The sequence below is a fragment of the Leuresthes tenuis genome, unplaced genomic scaffold (genome assembly GCF_036924035.1).
Source record: "Leuresthes tenuis unplaced genomic scaffold, fLeuTen1.0.hap1 SCAF_2, whole genome shotgun sequence".
NCBI classification, from domain to species: Eukaryota; Metazoa; Chordata; class Actinopteri; order Atheriniformes; family Atherinopsidae; genus Leuresthes; species Leuresthes tenuis.
The window spans coordinates 15,194,138-15,209,947 of NW_027325356.1; the positions used below are offsets into that span (position 1 = coordinate 15,194,138).

General features: G+C 44.8%; 1 protein-coding gene and 1 long non-coding RNA gene across 2 annotated transcripts; one reads left to right on the forward strand and one right to left on the reverse strand.

Annotated features, from left to right (window-relative positions):
- Nucleotides 1-385: 385 nt before the first annotated feature.
- greb1 (growth regulating estrogen receptor binding 1) lies at nucleotides 386-15,573 on the reverse strand. The gene is made up of 33 exons (XM_072380322.1): nucleotides 15,420-15,573; nucleotides 15,163-15,270; nucleotides 14,873-15,049; nucleotides 14,573-14,755; nucleotides 13,199-13,312; nucleotides 12,796-12,918; nucleotides 11,293-11,490; nucleotides 11,056-11,178; nucleotides 10,483-10,668; nucleotides 10,126-10,262; nucleotides 9,689-9,956; nucleotides 9,450-9,578; nucleotides 9,165-9,371; nucleotides 8,870-9,067; nucleotides 8,539-8,722; nucleotides 8,227-8,410; nucleotides 8,002-8,138; nucleotides 7,530-7,881; nucleotides 7,232-7,347; nucleotides 6,897-7,102; nucleotides 6,238-6,802; nucleotides 5,745-5,901; nucleotides 5,106-5,208; nucleotides 4,724-4,879; nucleotides 4,451-4,587; nucleotides 4,184-4,345; nucleotides 3,541-3,745; nucleotides 3,283-3,445; nucleotides 3,075-3,193; nucleotides 2,434-2,666; nucleotides 2,084-2,284; nucleotides 1,782-1,920; nucleotides 386-916 (listed from the first exon to the last, which is right to left on the reverse strand). Exons 1-33 carry the CDS (start codon nucleotides 15,571-15,573, stop codon nucleotides 753-755), a joined length of 5,988 nt encoding a protein of 1,995 aa, XP_072236423.1. The 3' UTR covers nucleotides 386-752.
- Nucleotides 883-1,878, forward strand: LOC140301725 (uncharacterized). Its single transcript, XR_011914927.1, has 3 exons — nucleotides 883-972; nucleotides 1,344-1,528; nucleotides 1,789-1,878. It is a non-coding gene; the product is annotated as an uncharacterized lncRNA (long non-coding RNA).
- Nucleotides 15,574-15,810: the final 237 nt, after the last annotated feature.

A 15,810-nucleotide genomic window follows, 5' to 3' on the forward strand; every position in this document is an offset into this window, starting at 1 on the left:
GTGAAAGCCTGGCGGAGAGAGCGGGTTTGTTTCTCTGACTGCCACGAATATCGCTGCGCAGCCCGCGGAGCATCCCTCACCGCTCGCCAATTCTCATTTTTATACACATCGAGAATAAGTAAGTATTTCTTTAAATGAAACAAATCTTGCAAAATATCATGCGAATCAGTTTTTCCATAAAAGCATACAATGACAAAACAGGCTTCCGCAAAATTTAGCCCACACAAACGATCATTGCACACAAATGATGGGGTTTTCCTTTTTTTCAAAGCTCCTCACGTTGCATTCACGTGCAAAGAAGTCAGAGCGCAGGACATTTGAAACAATTAAACCTGTAAACACATGGCAGGACACTGAAAAGCACGTCGGCAAGTTGAATTTTCCCCTCCGTTGACATCTGCGCTTACTGCATCAGTCGAGAAATGTACAGAACGATTCCTCTCTGCTTCCTTTTGTCATTCAAAGCTATGCAATCATGCTATGGATATTTCTAATTTAGGAGTTTTTAACATACGAGTGTTATATTCATGGAGTAGTACATAGTCTTTGTTAAATGTAAACAACACATCTTCTTTTACTTCTCACCTCCCAGTCCTATTTTGGGTGTGTGTGTAGTCATAGGTAGTAATCAATATCTCTGTCTACATGTCTATAGGTGAACTGTAATGCTACAAAAAACAACAAAACACTAGTGCATTTCTCCTCTTTTGTGAGCAAAGCCATATCAGTCCCATCGTGATCGCACGTTTCAGTCAGATATGTTTTCCGGTCAGGAAGAAAAGGGGTCGGTCTTCTTTGGCATTTGCAGTCTGGAATTCGTCACTGAGCCTGAACCTCCACTGTTCCTCGAGCTCCAGCCTGCCCACCGTTTGCCTTAATGAGCTGCGATCTGCACTGATGACACACAGGGTTGCACCTACAGGGAGGCAGAGAGATGGATGCTTAAACCATGACACGGAAATCCAAAGGACGGTAAGATACAATTACAACCAAAACATTGTAATCGTGACTCAGTGGTCCAAAAGTAGAGGCAGTTTTGATGCAGCTTATTGCTGGGCCAAATGCTTTGAGTGGTGTCAGCCTTTTAAGTCTTACTACCCGGGTTTCCATTCAACCGCAAAGCGAATCTAAATGTGCGAAAAATAAATGCGGATCAGACAGATTTCCACTGATTGGTTTGAAGGGAATAAGCTCGGCTGTGTAGTGGCAGTGTTGGGTTGTAATTCAGTGGAAGATGTAGCTGTTCTGAAAACAAACAACAACAACAAACCAAACAACAAATGACATGGACATTCACAGGAGGAAGAGCTCTTCTTCTTCTTACTGACCCTGATTATCTCTAGGAATATCTGGAATATCGTGTCGTATCAGGGAAGACACCAGTCAGCTACGGTCAACTGAATCAGACTGAAAACAGCTGGTGAGCCACTTCAGTTTAATCTTTGCCAGGAAAGAGGTGATTTGCAGTTTTTTTCTTATTCCCCAGAAGTGCTTCATCCTCTTCAAACCAAGCACAAACCACCTCAAAGTGAGCGTATGAACTTTTTTAATGAATTAGTGAATTCCTGCAACACTTTTTGCAGCTATATACACACAAATGCCTTTTAACCACTCAGTCACAACATGACCACATGATAAGAGCTTAAATGTGACATACAAGTCTTTTAGACATTAAGAATAAAGCCTTACATATCACAGAAATACTTTTTTTTTTTACCTTTTTATGGGTCACCTGTAACTGTGTAACATTTTTCTGTGCTGTCTTTGGTCTACTGCTGTACCTTTAAGGAAGGTGAACTTTTTGAGGAACCCAGAAGTCACAAAGGCGTCGGCAAAACAGAGAAGGAGGCCACTGAACAGCAACCCTGTGGTGCTGATGTTGACAGAATGAGGTCTGGAACTCACAAAACACACCGTCACCTGCGGGAGGCAAGTAGAATGCTGAAATGTAGGTGTATATGAACCCATGATTATGTTCAAAAGTTGATTATCTGCCGCAAACGTGGAGGCGATGCTTCCACAGGTCATCATCTCTTTGCCTGCATGGCCGTGTGTCTGTGCAGACGGACGGGCGTGACTGTACCTCAGGTCCCAGGTTGAGGTAACAGTCCACGGACAGAACAGGGTGTGAGTAGTTCTTAGTGCTGAGTGGAAACAGTTTCTGGCTGGTGTGCTGGAGGTATTTCTCCAGGAGGAGTTGAGCAGGTGTGGCCAAGAAAAGGTGCTTGCTGTCTGGGGCGCAGATGTATTGCGAGGGACCCACTGAGGTGGGAACATCTGTCATCTGGAGAAATGAAGTGTTTTGAGAAATTAAGAAAGGGGCTCATATTTCGAATCATTGACCGTGCGTATTTCCACTTTGTGTTTCTCCTCAGTAATTATTTTTTTCAAATGCAGCTTCTGTGCCATTTTGAATGCTTTTTCAGTCCCTACCTTGGTCTTGATGATAAACGTTCTGTATCCTCCTATGGCGATCTGCTTCTTCATGACGCTGAAGCTGTTGAACCTGCAGACAAGCAGGCCGGCACTGTGCAGCCTCAGGGTGAAGTCTACGTCATGGCAGGTGAAGCGGTTCTGGTCGTACTGCACATTCTGACTCCGGTCGACATTGAGAAGGAGGAAGTCATGCAGGTGACCTCTGGAGAAGGGCTCCCACTGTTTATTACCTGGTTCAAGAGAAGAAAAAAAAGAAGGAAATGCTTAAAACATCAATTTATGTGTCAGAGATGTTAGTTTGCTGTAATTTTATGAAGCAAAATTCTTCATTTCTGCACGTCATACTGATTAAAAAAGCATAAAAACTATTTTTATTATTATTTATTATTTTATTATATTTTTATTTTTATTTTTAAAAAAAGTCTTTTGATATTCTATCTGACCCAGCACAGTTCCTACAGGTAACTTGAAGGTAAAACTAAGGGCCATGAGGACAAACAAGCTGAAATCTAAGACAAATACCAAAAGTTTAGAAAATGTCTCTGTTTTTTGGTTAGATTTTCTTAATCAGAAAGGAAGTTGGAAGGATGTTAAATTGGAAGGATGTTAAATTGCACTCTGACTCTGTGGCTTCTGACCTGCGTGTCCTCGGCTGCTCCACTTCCTGATGCCACACAGACCGTATTGGGCGAGATCCGGACACGCCTCCATGTGCTGTAGGACGTGTTTCAGTGACACAGCTTGCTCCATGGGACCACTAAAAACAACAACAATTAAAGACGGACTTTTGTTAAACCCAGTTAAACCCTTCCTTTTAAATGATGCAACCGCTATCGTATCCGTCACCTCCGCCCATCGAGGTCCACTGCGTTCCACATAACGCAGGAGTCATCAGCCAGGATGATGAAGGGCCAGACATCACCTGCGGGGCCTCCGCCCTCCAAACGTCGACTGCGCTCCAGCTCCAAGTTATGATACGAAAGCTCTTTGATCAGGAAGTGAGCTGCGCCTGATTAAACATTTGGAGTTGGAAATTAAGATTTCAGATCTTTACATGTCACTTTTACTGATCCCTAAATACTTATCACTGTCATAGCAACAAACCTATTCCAGCTCCATTGAAGACGGTGGGCAGCACCAGCATGATGTGGTTGGGCCAGTACTTCTTGTAGACAGCCATCTCATACTCTTTAACCACCAGGATGTGGAGATGTGAGGCGCCATCCATCGCATGGTACAGATTAAACAGTCCATGCTCGTGATGACCTGTGGTCGGGGTGAAGATAGGACTCTTGATGCAGTCTGGGCTCTGTGAAAACACAACAAAATATCTTGCACGCGAAGTTCACTGATGTGAAAATAATAGTTTTAAAACACGGCATAGAAAGTTGATAAAAACAGACAAGATGGTTGCTGTCAGAAGATTTGTGGCTCATGCGAGTAAACAGGAATCTTCTGTGCACCTCCAGCTTCTGAGAGTCAGGAGAACTGCTGAGGTATAGACAGTAGGAGCTATAGTTATACTAATTGCACCACCTGGTGGAGCAACGAGGGAGTTGTGCTGTGGCGAACGGTGCCAATCATCACTTAAAGGCAGACTAAAATAAAAATAAAAAACCACCTGGGCCCTCATTAGCTGTGGTGGTGCTGATGTAAGATTATTTGGGAGGCGGATTCGTCAGGCCAGATAGAGTGACAACTCTGGGGAAACCTTGTAGAAAAGGTGGACATGCTCAAAAAAACATACCCATTCAGAAGTGAGAGGGAGCCGCATACTCTCCAACTGGCCACCTGGTTGGCTGAAGCTGAAGTAGTGCTCTTTTGACTTTGGGATGATGAAGTAGAGCTGGATGTCTTCTCCGAGAAGTAGATGGGTGAACGTGAAGGCATGCAGTGTTGACTCGTATATCTATATTGTGGTTGGAGATGGCTCACATTTACATTTCAGAAGCAGGCCGAGTGTCACTTCTCACACTGCTTGCAAATATGGTTTGTTTGCATGTACTGTGCTGACCTGGTATCTGGGGCTGAAACCCAAGTACTGATGGCACTGCTCACAGTGGTGATAGGTGTTGTAGGCTGCATACTTAGACAGCTTAATCCTAGATGTCCGCCTGCGCAGGTACACATCCTCCTGTCGCACAGGATTTCCTTGATGACACAACAAAAGAAAGAGGAGGCTCGATTACAGCTAAATAGCTTCCAGGGAAATGTCCTTATTTGCTCTGACAAGTACAAAACAGCTCTGGTGTTGGTATATCGTGTCTGTTTTTGTCAGTGTGCTTACCCTCAACACTTGGTTTGAATCCAGGGCAGTACACAACGCTGATGTCGTCATACTTGGCATCATGGATGATGTAGTCAAAGGGCATGGTCTTCATGATATCTGTGGCGGGCCAGCGAGCATTGGCTGGGTGGTACTGCACCCCTTCTGCCTGCACGTCTAAATACACAACGGATCCAAGTGTATGCATTTAATATGAGCTTACAGTGTTAGGAAAATACTGAAGATTATGAGAACACCTTATCAGGACACATCGTGTCAAATGCTACTGGTGCAATCACATGATGTTAAAAACACTTCAGAAAAATAATCTGAATATTGCTTTTACAAAAAAAGTCGCCCTGATTAACACGAAACAGCTAAGAACTGCAACAAATTTACTGACTGCAGTTGATGTCTTCCTCGTCGTAGATATCAACCTCCATAAGCCTGATCAGCATGCGAGACAGGATTCCCAGGAAGTGCAAGTATGCTCCCGTTTTACCCACCTGACCATGCGAAGAAAGACAAGGGGAAGATACGGCAGTGTTGAATTAATTAACAACCTTACTGTCAGCGTGTGATAAAAGAAAGCAATTAAGACTCCAAGGTTTCCATACTTTAAGCAGTTCTTAAAAAGATAAAGCTCTTCTGAATTTCAGAGGGAGCCACTGCGAAGATATCATCAACACTAATCATCTGGTTTGTCAACCCGACTGCTCTAATTCATGTGGTCTTGCAAGATTTCTGTAAGCTCAGCCTATTTGCAACCTTAAACATGTCATACTGTCAAATAGAATTGAAATCAAACCATTTTGTACAAGCTACAAATGACAAAGATACAGCTGCTCTACACACACATACAGAGGATGGCAATTTCCTCGCTGAGAGGGAATAAAAGCACAGATACGCTTTTCAAAGCGTCTCGGGAAGATAAATGTTTACAGGAAAGAAAAACAAAAGGTGAATGAATAAATTGCATTTCGAAGCCAAACGTGCACTTCAGTCTGATTAAACGACAGACAGACAGACAGACTGACGATACCTGCGGGGGTCCACTGAGCAGCAGCCTGCGGGGGTGGAAGTTGTCGCTTCGTCCTTCGGTGCGATTGCTGCTGTCCATGTGGTAGGATCGAGGGACCGTCCACTGACGGTAATAAAGTGACTGCTCTGTACATGTCATCATTTTACTCAGCAAAGGCCTGGACAAACAAAGGCACGGTTCATGTTAACATTTATAATAATGCTTTTGATTTCAGGGTTTTAGTTACACCACGAGGACACCTGTTCCCAGTTGTGAACACAGATCCTACAACAGCATTTCTTCTATAAGATCAGCTGGTAAACTTGAGCTAAGTAGCCTCATGCTTAAAGGTGAACCTCGACTACTCATAACTAATTTTACAAGGCTAATCTCCAACAGGCCCTGCCTCATGACTGGACTCCAGCTCCCTCATAACCCTATAAAAATAATCGATGGATAGTCTCTAATAATACACAAAGAAAGTTACTTTACTTTACTCTAAAAGTTAATTTACCTGAAGCTGCTTGCCCACGCAACTGATATGTGTGGCAAGAATGAAGAAAAGCGTGGAAGTCCGCTGCTGTCACTGGCTGTGATGATGTCATAGAGGGCACGAGGAAGGAGCACAGAAGGCGGGCGACTCACTCCTCGCACCCATGAGCAGCTCGGATGAGGAGAGGGGGTTCTCGGAGACGAGGAGCTCGATGATGTGGATTTGGAGGGAATTTGCGACTGGGACAGAGGCTGGAGCTGCGTGGGGGTTTGAGTGTGAGGTTGAGCATTAGGTTGGGACTGAATTTGACTCTGAGGCTGAGACTGCAGCTGCGAGGTCGTCTGGATCTGAGGATAACTTTGAACTACAGGTTGGTGTTGGGGAAGAGGTGAAGTTCGAGCATATGGATAAGGCTGAGATGAGGGCTGGGGCTGAAGCTGAGTCTGGGATTTTGAGGGAGACTGTATTGTGTCAGAGGTTCCTTTCGGGACATTTGGAGAAACGGCGCTTCGAGCTGAGGGGGGCTCTGCACCCCCACTTTCTGGGCACGATGGGGGCGGCTGGCTCGATGGCAGAGGAGAGTCTCCTGGAAATGAAGAGAAAAGACAAAAACATTTTTGTAAATAAATGACTAAATCGGCTCCGATCAATTGATCAGCTTCTTTCGAGTCTAATCTCACTGTTCTCCTGTCCCTCCTCTTCTTCGTTGTCAGTGCTGCTGAGTTTTTCCGCATCACTTTCAATCACGTCGCTTCCTGGGCCAGGGTTGTGTGGTGGTCGGGACTCTGCCTTCACTAGGTAAGCAGCCAGTCCCAGTTCTTGTTCAAGAGTGGTGCGGTGCAGGTAGGAGCAGTTTATCACCCGAAGGTCGCAATACTTCAGCGACCTGCAAGCAAAATCATTCCAGCTTTTAAACTCAGAGGGACATTATTTCACCTTCTCTTGTAAGAAACAATGTGGCTGCACTGTTTAATTAAGGGACTCGGGAAACGCTGTTCAAACTCAGTGTGTGCACCTGGGCAGTGATTCTCCCAGTGGCTCCGCCCCTGACAGGATCAGGATGCAGGGAAGGGCCTCCAGCTCTAAGTAGGTATGAGGAACCCACTCAGCATCCTGGATCTTCAACCAAGTCTGAAGAACATCCGCACCCACACACACACACATAAGAAAAAAAAAAAGGTACACACATGTAAGATAACCTATCCATAAAATCATTTCTTTACTTTTGGCATGTTTAATGTAAAACCTCATTAACTGTTAACGCAGAGAAGTGTTTCACCCTTCAACAGCTGCAAACCCAGCTACCGTCCCACCTTGATCTGATCAGTGAAAGTCCGTCCGATCGTCAGAGCTTGACTGGGATTCCCCAGGATGATTTCAAAATTCTCCTCCAGACCCAGCTGCTTCCTCACTGTGGACAGCCGTCGGTGGGCCCAGGCTGCCAGAGCCAAAGAGGGGATCCGCAGCAGCACCATGTGACCATGATGTGCGGGACACTGCTGAGCAGCTGTAAGCAGGGATTGAACAATTTCCATGGTCTCCACAGAGGTGTGCTTGTGGAGATTATGGGAGCTGCTGATTCTGCCAGACACAGCCATCAGAGCTACACAGTAGTGCTGGATCAAAACTATAGTTCGGATCACGGCACTGTGCAGTTTTGGAAACCTGGAAACAAGAAAAAGGATTATTGCATGGTCTTTTCTGCTGTGTTTTTGCACAATTCATAGCTCATTTTTAAGAGTTGAATGTTCCAGTGATTCGGCATGATGTACGAGGGTGTGGTACCTTTCTTCCAGGGTAGATGCCATGCTTTCAAAGGAGGAATCTGAACGCATCAGTGGAAGGCTGCTTCCTGAGCGAGTGGACTCTAAAAGCTCTGACACACCAAAATATCGCATCCTCTCGTGATAAAGGTCCACATCCTGCACACACATGCACCCACAGAGCCATTTCTACGTGTTGCATCAAAAAGACAACATCTGTCATAAATACTGTAGGGCTGAGGCATACATTACTGAATGCAGAAGGCCAGTGTATCTCGTTGTAGGGGCTGATACGAGTGCACTGTGTCTGGAGAGCAAAGGGGAACGAGGTGACATGGAGAATCAGGATGTTAGCCGCATCTTTCACCTGTCGCGAGTTTAACAGTTGATCCACCAGACCCAAACCACTGTCTGAGCGGCTGCAGGAGGAGCTGAGATAGAGAAGGACAGAGAAACACAGCCGATTGCTCTGGCTTTTGTTGTACCAGATCATCGTGCTGAAGGAGCAGTAGAATGCGAACACGGTAGTTGTTTACATTTTCATATATTTTGTGCAAACCTGCAAATGTCCCAGTGGGCGTGGTCATGAACCAGGATGTAGAGAGTGTAGGATTTCCTGTGTGCTTCCTGAAGGAGGTTGTCAATTCGAGCCTTAGCACTCTGGTCCATCTTGACCACATACCGTTCAGCGTCTTGTTGAGAGACACACTCCTGCTCTAAACCACCGAGCTCCCGAAGAACGCCTGAGACACACAACGCACCGGAGCGGTGCAGGTCCACTTTATAACACCTCAAGTACTGCACAGCACAAGCATTCAAACACTTCTCTATTACTGCACTTAAAGGTAAATGATAACTACGTTTGCTGAAAAATGGTTCAGGTGACTAACCAGAGCTCCAGAGTTGGAGGACAGTCTGTTGGTAGGCGACCTCCGAGGGCGGGACAAGGATGAGGAAGCTGATCCTGTCAAAGGAGCCGAGGTCCAGGTTCTGTGTACTGGAGTCAGCGATAGCGCAGACGTGGGAGAGCAGCTTTCTAGCCACTGCCAGCTGAATAGGACGAACCTCGTGCCATTCAACAGAATATTCTACAAACATACACAATCACAAAAAAAAAAATACCATGCAAGTGAGATTAAAACAAAAAGAGGATTCTTTGAAAGTTCATTCTGGAACTGAACTTACCTGAGCACTTGTCTTTGGGACTTGGAGCTGTTTCTTTGGGACTGGGTGCATCTTTTGAACCTTGCATGTGCAAATCTTTTGGACTCTGTGTTTCTTTGGGGCTTTGTGAATGTTTCCTCTCACCGGGGGATTCCTGGCTGCTGGATAGGGGAGATGCCTCGTTTGGGTCAACACTGGCACTGTCGAGAAGGGAATCCATATCACCATCTGAGAAACAGAAAGCCACTCAACACGTTAATGAATGAGAACTAAAACTAAAATCAGACAAAAGACAATCAGACTCACCTTGTCCGAGGGAATTGCAGTAGTGAATCAGTTCCTGGGCAACACCTGTGGAAAGCTGGAGGTTGATTTCTTTCAGTCCTTCACTAGGGGTAAACATACTCTCTGCTAAGGCACGACACTGGTGTTTACCTACAACACAGGCAAACAGATCCAATGAATTCAAATCAGTTCTATTACAAGTGAGTCTCCTGGACAACTTCATCGCAGCCTCACTTGACACAGGAGAATAAAGCTGTCACCTGTAACCACCACACAGGACTGTGTCTCCTGACCCGGTGAAGTCACAATGATGACCACATAGTTGGTGTTTTTAAGCCGCCCGTCCATCAACCTGCTAAATGTTTTCTGGAGGCCCTGAGCCAAAGATCTGACTTCTTCCCCGAAAACTACGACCCCCTCTCCACAGGACGATGCAGCCAGCTGAGCCAGCCAGGGAAGCTGGCTGGGGGTGAGGGGTTGTTGGCTCTGTGGAGGTAAAGAGAGATGCTGGGGGAGCCCAGGCAGGGTCTGGAGACAATAAAAAAAATTTAAGAATTTGGTCACTTATTCAGTTAGGCTCTTATCACCAGTGTCTTTTTTTGTATAATAAGCTGAATGAAGAGGATATCAATTAATGTCTCACTGTGCAAAATAGCTTGATGTCAAGTGAAACGCTTTTTTTAAAGTCATGTCTGACCTCAATGCCATAGTGCCTCCCTTGGGTTCCTGGTGTTTGAGCCTGCTGGAACTGTCTGATCTCACTCAGGTGGGACTCCCTCCATGATCTCATGAATATCTGTTCGAGGTCCTGAATCAGAGGAACCTGCTCAGACCCTGGAATAAAAGGTAAAACAATGACACAAAAACTCGCTGAGGTGGTGAACATGTTATTCTGTGTTAAGAGTTTTATTGAATGAGTTTAGCAATATATTTTTTTCCACATATACTTTACTGTCAGGACGAGTATGAAGCCATTTTTTTCTTTGTCTTAGATTTACATGAAAGCCACCACGCTGTACTACTGGAGGATTACAGAATTTTGGAGGATGCTGACCTAGCTGAACGAGGTAGTAAACGGTGAGCAGAATCTGCATCTCTGTGGAGAGTGGCTGGATAGGTGATGGTCCATAGTGCTGGTACACTCTGGGGAGGGTTTGTGAGCTCAGGTAACAACTCTGGAGCAGAGAGCTGACAAGCACTTCAGTCACATTGCCCGTCAGATGAGGAAGAGGTCCATGACCTGTGGAAATGAAAAGCACCGGAAATTGATAAGATTTTTGCTTGGTGCTGTGAAAGGCAGATTAATAAAGAAAGAAGAGTTGACAGCTGACACGTAGGATTGGGGAAGGGGGAGTGGAGGGGATGGAGAGACTAAGGAACCCCCACGGGCGTGGCGTGACCTCTGACCTGTGCGAAAAATCTGGCTGAAACTGCCATCTGTTGAGTTGTGACTAAAAAAACTCACCTGTTACATGCTTGAGAACTGTCAGTACTGACAGATGGGTGCAAAACGATTACCATACAAGAGTTAGTCACACTGATCCGTTTGACTTCAGCTGCGGGCCACACTTGTGTGTCTGTGGGGTTTCCTGAGAGTCTCTGATGACAGTATAAAAACAATTCTAACCTTTAAATATGACAGGCTGCAGTCTGCAGTGGTTTAGCAGCTGATCAGGCACCGTGACAGACAGCTCTGGGGGGGCGAGTGGGGTTGAGGACCCCTGTGATGAACTCTGCACAGATGCAGTCTCTGGACACACACATAAACAAGCAGAGAAAGAGACTTACATGAATTTACGCAACGAATCACAAGCGCACAAATATCTTGTCGTATTTTGAATAATCAAATAGTTTTTTCGTATACCTCTATTTAGCATTTCTCTTCCCTTGTTTGTACCTGATCTGGCTCCATTGGTGATGACAGAAGACACCGATAGCGTTGATAAGGCTAATGACGATGGTGGCGACTTCACAGCGCTCTCTGGCACACTGTTGGCAGATGATTCAGGCGACCAGCCCTTGTGCCTCTTTTTAGGGGGGCCGGCATTTGGGTGTGGCCCAGCTGGATAAAAGAAAATAAACAGATAAAAATCAGGAAGAAAAATAAACAAGACTGCGGGGTAGATTAGATTAGAACAAAACGGCATTAACTGTTTTTGGTTTCTTGTTTTTTCTTTAGCCGTTTTCTGCTTTTTTTCCCCCCCAACTACTCTGAGGTTGCTGCTCTTGCTTTACAGTACATCACAGACGCTTTTCTCATTCTAATACATCACAAATTAACACACACGCCAAAGAATGTTTTAGGAAGGGCCTCTGTGGATACAGTATTGCAAAAGAGCTGTATTTTAGTCATGCAGTTATTTGTCTTTCCCTCTCAAGTATCTGTTGAAATGCAGCAATAATGGAGACATATAAAGGGTCCACTTGTTAAAAGGGCAATGAAAAAAGCAACGCTGACAGGAAGGAAGCTTTTCATTCAGAGCGAAAGAAGGGGAAAAAAAAAAAAAAGATGAGACAGAGAGGGATTTTTACAACCCCGGTTTATAGAGGAGACAGACTGAGGGAGAGGGAGGGAGAAGGACAGACACAGACAGAAGAGAAAAGAGGAGTGGAAGTTTAGTGCCCCACGTGTTGCCAAATGAAAGCCGGGAAAACAAAGGGCAACCCCCCAACACACAATGTAGCTGGCTGGCTCCTGTGTAGCAGGAGTGTTATAACACCTACACTCACACACACACACACACACACACACACACACACACACACACACACACACACACACACACACACAGGTGTGAAGACATCAAGGGGAGGGCTTTAATGACAACAGACACAAGTTGATCATGTTTACATGCATACAAGGGACCAAATAACAGACGCTTTTGTAGTATATTACATAAGTAATCAGATTTCTGTGCAAACTAAGACAGCATTTTTGACCAGTAGTGGCATACTTAAATAAGTTATTGTCAAGAGTAACAAATTACGTCCTTGCAAGAAGATTAAAGGATAACAATGTCATGTGAGTGTGCTTAAATAAGATGCTTCATTTCCATCATTAATGCAAAGTTTGAACATGCAAAAGTGCCAAGACATTTGCAGAGCTATTTGCCTTCTTTGAGAGGGGTTTCTTATCCAATTTCTCACCTATTCCGAATAATGGCACAACACAAACTAATTGTCCACAGAGTCAGGAATTATTTCACTGCACATGCATCAGCATGCAGTTTATAGGTTGCGCCACGCATGGTTCAAAATGTTGCTCATTTGCATTAGCTTGTAACTCACAAATGTATGTCTGTCACACGTCATACGATAACCTTATGCTAACAAGGTGGAATGAAGGGCTGTGTGCAAAAATGTGTACCTGGAGCTGAGGGTCTCCCTGGCGCTGCCTGATTTAAAGGTGGCTGAGCTGTTGAAGGAACAGCATGGTTCCCATTTATCAGCGTGTGGGGAACATCAGCTGCTTGTGGCTCTGCATGTGACCCTGCGGTTTACACACAGAAAAGACAAAGATGAATTATTAACATAAACAAATGTGTGAACAAATAACAGAACGGCTTCTGTGATTAACAATTCATAGCCTCTCTCTCCACCAGTGCTTGTTTAAAATAAATGCGTTTTGACTCAATACAAATGTCTGAACTGACAATAATGCTATTCAGCGTCATGTTCAAACTACAGCTTTTGCCTGTCTGACACCACAGCTGTAACTCTCAAAGTTAAGAAGTGTGGCTGAATGTGTGTGTGTGTGTGTTTTCTGTGACCTGTGTGGCAGCCAGGGATGTGCGATGGTTGAGTCAATGCCAGGTTTGGTGGCTGTTCATCTGATGTCAGGTGGCCCTCTGGGAGAATGGACCTTATCTGTCTCATCCTACTATCTGAAACATGCGAGAGGAAGTAAATCATAAACCCCCGACAGCAGAGGAAGGAAACAAGGGAACGTAAACGACTGGTACCGAAAGAATTTTCCTGAAAGGAAAGGCCTGGGAAAATATATTTTTGCTTTGGCAGTAGGTAAGATAAGTCAACCAAATTGCCACCAACATGACCCTCATGCACAGGATTCAGCTTAGATCAGTCAGAGTCAGGAAAAAAGCTTAATCAGCCGGCAAAGCTTTTGTATATATTCCAGTTGCTCAATATCAACATGTTGGCTCGCTTTTAAAAGAGGATTTAGAGAAACAGGAATGTTTCTTTATGTTTTTTATCTGTTTCACACTGAACTCCTGAGCTTTCCCCTCCCAAACTACAGTTTTAACAGATAAAGAAGTAAGCAGAGATAATAGAAGGAAAAGATATCACATTCAGAAGACACGATATCTACAGAGTTAGTGTCCATTAGCACAGGCCTTTTCACCCGATGATAACCTTTCATACCACCGCAGCTGAATGTGTCACCTGCTGCCTGTGGCCTCTGCGCACACTCTGTAGTCTCACCTTTCACCTCTGCATGAGGCTGTGCAACCGGTCCATCGGGTCCCTCCCATACACTCATAGCTTTGCAATCAACACAAAGTCAGACTTTTAGACCCACTTTTGTGGGACAGTAAAGAAGCTAAAATGTTGCTTTATTCCAGTTAAAGCTATGGAAAAAAATGCAGGGGAAGCAGAGTTAGATTAACACCTGACTCTGCAAAAAAATGTAGTTTCTTTCACGTAGCGCAACTGTCAGTGTCGTCACCTAACAGACCGACCACTAGCTTGTAGCTCTTTTTACCTAAACACTAAACACAGTAAACAGCAACCACATAACAAAAGGCCACACTTTTATCCTTTAAAATATCAAAATGTTATTTTTCATTCTCTATCACTCAATTGTTGAGTTATCGGTGTGTCATGGAGAGGATATCACTGCTTTAGAGAAGTATTGCTGTCAATGGGCCTCCTTCCTTGCTTTCAGGAGTGCCTGAGAGGGCACATCTACACCCACAATTCATCAGTTGTCCACTTATTTTGCCAGTACAGTATTATCCTTATAAATGACCCAACTATAATCCACATCGATGCACTTAACAGCAGAAACGGATCAAAGATTCATAAGCGAGCTGAATGTCTGCATGACAAATTGGAATCTGATCACAGACTAACCAGGCGTATTGCTGTGAAATTCTCACAGAGGCAGCGACTCTGTGTCTTACCGTTTCCCCTCCAGCAGATGGGAGCCCCTTTGACCAGGATGCCCTGGTTGTTTCTGTACAGATGGTACTTCAAGTACTTCTGTTTCTTGGGCTGGGTGCTGAGCTTCAGGTTAATGTGGTTGGAGAACTCCGTGAAATAGCGGAAACCTTTTTCTCCACAGCCCATACAGTTTCCCGAGAAGCCTGGAAGAACATAGAGAAAGTAACAGTTCTGTCCATCCCCTAACTAACTGTGTGACATCACAAATGCATTGAGTTGCAAAAAAAAAAAAAATCTTTTTTTTAAGTCTCCTGCCGCACCGAGCAGGGCGTTGAGACCCCGTTCATCTGGCAGGAAGCGACGGTCCACGGCACAAACCAGCAGGTTGTCAGGGAGGGAGGGGGACTTTACTCCAACTAGCATGAGCCCAGGTGGAACATCCAAGGGATCTGATGCAATTGAGGACAAACGCAGGTCCTTACCGGCCTGACAAAAGCCTGTTAGGAAGACAAGACGTGGACAGGATATTTTCACAAAATATCATTGAATAATAACATTTGAATTCATTTTTAGATTTGTTACGATCACATATGTATGCATGTCTACATGCCATCTGTGGTGCAGCACCCCTCAGGTGGCAGTTTCATCTGGTAGGACGTCGGTGGGCTGTTCGACTCTGAGCCATCTTCATCATCTTCATCATCGTTCTCTGTACGGCCTGTTGGAAACATCCCATTTCGAGGGGTGAACAGCATGTTAAGAAAAGCTTTGGAGAGATATTCATGTTCAAGGCAAAGCGAGGGGAGGATGATGAAAGGATGGAATTACAATGTGGATTATAAAGCAATCTACATTTATGCAACTCACCATCTTGTGCCAATGTCTGCTCTGTCTCAAGATATAGCTGTGAGAAGACGGGTCGAGGCACGATGGTGTTCGACCTCAGCGACGCCTCGATGGAGTTATGGAGGACCTCCTCGAAGCGCGTGGTCCGCAGCTGGCCCGCGTAAGAGTTCCCCATTTGGCGTCCTGAAAAAACAAAGCAGCTACAAATTGGGCACTCATGAGATGTTTGGCTTGTCTTTTTCACCATGACCATTTACAAAAACTGAAAGTCATGCTTTGGTCTGTTCTGATACAGCAAATACTGATTTAGCGGTCTTTCCATTACCCACTATAAGTTTTAGCAGAAGTTTCAGGTTTAGTTCTTTGGAAGGAAATGACAAAAAAAACAAACTATCCTGTGGTGATTTCTAAG

Coding starts and splice junctions, on each gene's coding strand:
- greb1 (XM_072380322.1), bottom strand. CDS start 15,573: ATGGGGAACTCTTACGCGGGCCAGCTGCGGACCACGCGCTTCGAGGAG. Junction 11,491..12,795: donor AGGGAGACCCTCAGCTCCAG/GTACACATTTTT, acceptor TCTTTTATCCAG/CTGGGCCACACCCAAATGCC. Junction 4,346..4,450: donor GTTTCAGCCCCAGATACCAG/GTCAGCACAGTA, acceptor ACCACAATATAG/ATATACGAGTCAACACTGCA.